The 3,187-nt window shown below is 48.3% G+C and overlaps 1 protein-coding gene across 1 annotated transcript in view; it reads right to left on the reverse strand.

The window, feature by feature from the left end:
* Positions 1-3,187, reverse strand: part of SEPT12 (septin 12) — a 28,297-nt gene that overhangs the window by 4,810 nt on the left and 20,300 nt on the right. The window contains exons 6-7 of the mRNA XM_018558584.1: positions 2,089-2,206; positions 573-668 (exon numbers count right to left, since the gene is read on the reverse strand). Of these exons, the coding sequence (XP_018414086.1) occupies positions 573-668; positions 2,089-2,206 (214 nt within the window). The remainder of the gene's footprint in view (positions 1-572; positions 669-2,088; positions 2,207-3,187) is intronic.

Raw genomic sequence — 3,187 nt, forward strand, 5'->3', positions numbered from 1 at the left:
CCCCTGTGGAGAATGGCAGACCTGCAGCCTGCATACAAGTGATCTCGGTGACATCGCCAGGATCACTTGTACAAGAGAAGCGGCGGCTTCCCCATTGTACATTCAGCTCTGCTTGCCCAAAGCAGGGCTACATGTAGAAAACAACTACCCGCCCGGCGCCCGGAGCTGCATCTGCCGGGCATTAGGAGATAGGAATCCCACACCCCTGATGCCTCTCTACTCCCTGCTGCCCCAAGGCCTTGTGGGAGAGTAGAAAAGCCTGTACCTTGCCACTATAGTGCAGAGTGGTCTCTCTGCAGAGGTCCAACGTGCACCCTGCTAGGCTAGAGCTCTCCAATCAGCAGGAAGCATTTTTAAGGTTACTACTTAGTTCCACTTTAAGATTCTTCAGCCAGTGTAGCTCTTCACAAAGATTGGAGTTACAGGCAGCGGGACGGGTAGGTATTATACCAACTCTACCAACCAACTCTATAGGTAGGTATTATAGCTTTAGTTAAACACAACTTGAAGAATTCAAAGAATGTTCAGCAAGAAAAGTTATGACGATAAACCAAGACTTTATCGAAGCTCACCCGAATTTTGTCATTGAGTAGCGCCTCTGCTGTGTCTTCATCCAGCTCTGGCTGTGGGTACACGCTGATGCCATGAGCCTGCAGGTCCTTTCTTATCTACCAATGACAGCAATGCATTGTGAATAGGAAAGTCAACACTCTGTATGTGATAGCAATGGGTGCAAAGCAGCCCTCTCCAGACGCACATACTTAGTTTTTCTTCACTCCCTCACCTCTCTGTTCACCTACCAGGAATGGAGAAAGTCAGCCCTGTGTAAGCTCCGAGCTGCTCCAACTGGAGCTTACACTGAGCTGAGGACTTGTCCTGCCTATATGGGACAGTACTGGTCCAGTCACCAAGAACCAGTGCTGTCACATGTTTCCAGATCAGCCTTTCTCACCCAGGGTGCCGTGGCATGTCTTCTTGCTTCCTCAGTGGTGCCTTGAAATGTTCTGATGTGAAGGGGAAACTCTGTGCCCTAGTGCAAGGGGGACTCTGATGTAAAGGGGGTTCTTAAATGTGAAAGGTGAATTCTGATGTGAAGGGAGCTAAGGGGAAACTCCTAGTATAAGGGGGACTCTGATGTTAAAAGAGAGGGCTCCTCATGTGACGGGTGTTCCTAATGTGAAAGTGAGATTCTGATGTGAAAGGAGCTACTGAGGTGAAGGTGGACTCCTAGTGCGAGAGGGGGGACTCTGATGTGAAAGTAGGGGGCTCTGATGTGAAAGAAGCTAAGGAGAGACTGCTAATGTGAGGGGGACTCTGATGTGAAAGGAGCTAAGGGGAGTCTCCTAGTTGGAGGGGGACTCTGATGTGAAAGGGGGTACTCTGATATGAAGAAGGTTCCTAATGTGAAGAATGGGCTCTGATGCGAACCCTACTTTTTTTGTTTTTTGTGTGGAATCCCCCTTGAAATCTATACCAGACTCCTATCTTAGATAAGGTTCTGGTATGGATTTTGGAGGGACCACATGTCATTGTATTACATTTTCTTTTTTTACATTTTAGGCTGGGGTGCCTCAAGATTTTGCATACTTTTATAGGGTGCCGTGACTGAAAAAAGGTTGAGAAACGCTGTTTCTCGATATACAGAAATACTGGATATTTCTTCACCCTGTCATAGCTGTATGGCTGGAGAAGGAAAGTTATGTGTTGCTGGGGAAGTAAGGGGAGGGAGCATTAAGCAAACCTGTTGCTTTGCTTTGCATTAGCAATGCATGGGTGTGCTTCAAATTTCCAAGGCCCCCCGGCTTTTTATTTATGCCTTGGACAGCCACCAATCATATCCAAACTTGGTCTGAAAGACGACGGTCAGAGAGTCAAAAGGAAGAATCTGATTGGTGGCGGCCAGGCAACAAAGATCATTCTCAGCTACTAATTTTCCTTTCTCCAGTGACTGGCCTGGTCTCATTCATGACTCTTGATGGTCAGGACTTGTGAAGTAGACTCAACGGAGAAGATTTTATCATTTGTGAGATGTGTGAAGAGGAGTGGTCAGGCTTCGTACATATGTATTGTCTTATAGAAGGAACTTACCCTCTTCTTAAACTCTTCTCTCTCCTCCAGCGTGAGTGTGTCGGCTTTGGCAATGACCGGTACAACGTTTACAATGCGGCCCAGGCGTTTCATGAACTCGAGGTCCAGCGGTCTCAGCCTGGGGGGGGAGAACAGTTATAAGGTGACATCCTCAGCGCTGACCCACAATACATAAAGGGAGATGATAGTGTTTGAAATTATTTTTATGAATGCCATAGGCAACACTGGGACAACCCAACCCCCCTCAGTGCCATGCCTTGAGGTCACATTTATGTCCATGGAGAGGGAAGGGTGAAGGACAGAGGAAACTCTCTATTCTAGCTTATCAACAGTAAGGCCCCGTTCACATATAGCGAATTGTCGCGCGATTTCGCGCATTTTTGCCGTGCGATATTGCGAGAAGTCGCCGGCCAATGCTATTCAATGGAGCTGTCTTAACTCCATGTCGCGCGTCGCTCGTTGCGGTTGCAAGTCCCTTCTATCGGACCCTTTTTTCGGCGGATTTTGCGCAATTTTGCTTTTTTTCTATGGAGCCCAACGGAGAAGGTCGCGCTACCGTCGCTGGATCGTCGCTGGATCGTCGCTGGAAAGTCGCGCTATCCCGGCCGCTGCAAAGGTATGTCGCTATATGTGAACGGGGTCTAAAGGATGGGAGAGGTCCAGTGTTTCCTTCTCTATACAGTCAGCATTGTCTGAGAGCAGCCATAGACAAGACATCAATTATAGCAACTGTGCTGGTTGTCTGTGGCTGTCAGGGCCGTCCCTATAATGAGGCGGCCTGGACCTCTTGCCATAGGCAGCATCTCTTTGGGTCACATGGGGGGGGCAGCATTGTCGTTCTGCTGCACAATGTACACGTCATCCCCTTTCCAGCCAGAGCATCCCAGGCACTGGCACTGACATGTCCTGCCATGTAAACCTCCCCCTAAAGAAACCTTGCAGGCTAAAAAAGAAGTGGTCCTATATAAAGCAGAAGTAATAACGCAACTAGCAACGCGCATAACGCAACCAGACAAAGAAAGTACCGAAATCACGCTATAGATCACAACTCCTAAGCTTACTTTGATTAGGAAAGCCCCTAACCTTTCTCCTGCCAAAG

Source organism: Nanorana parkeri, unplaced genomic scaffold (genome assembly GCF_000935625.1).
Source record: "Nanorana parkeri isolate BGI_ZX_2015 unplaced genomic scaffold, ASM93562v1 scaffold347, whole genome shotgun sequence".
In the NCBI taxonomy this organism is placed as follows: Eukaryota; Metazoa; Chordata; class Amphibia; order Anura; family Dicroglossidae; genus Nanorana; species Nanorana parkeri.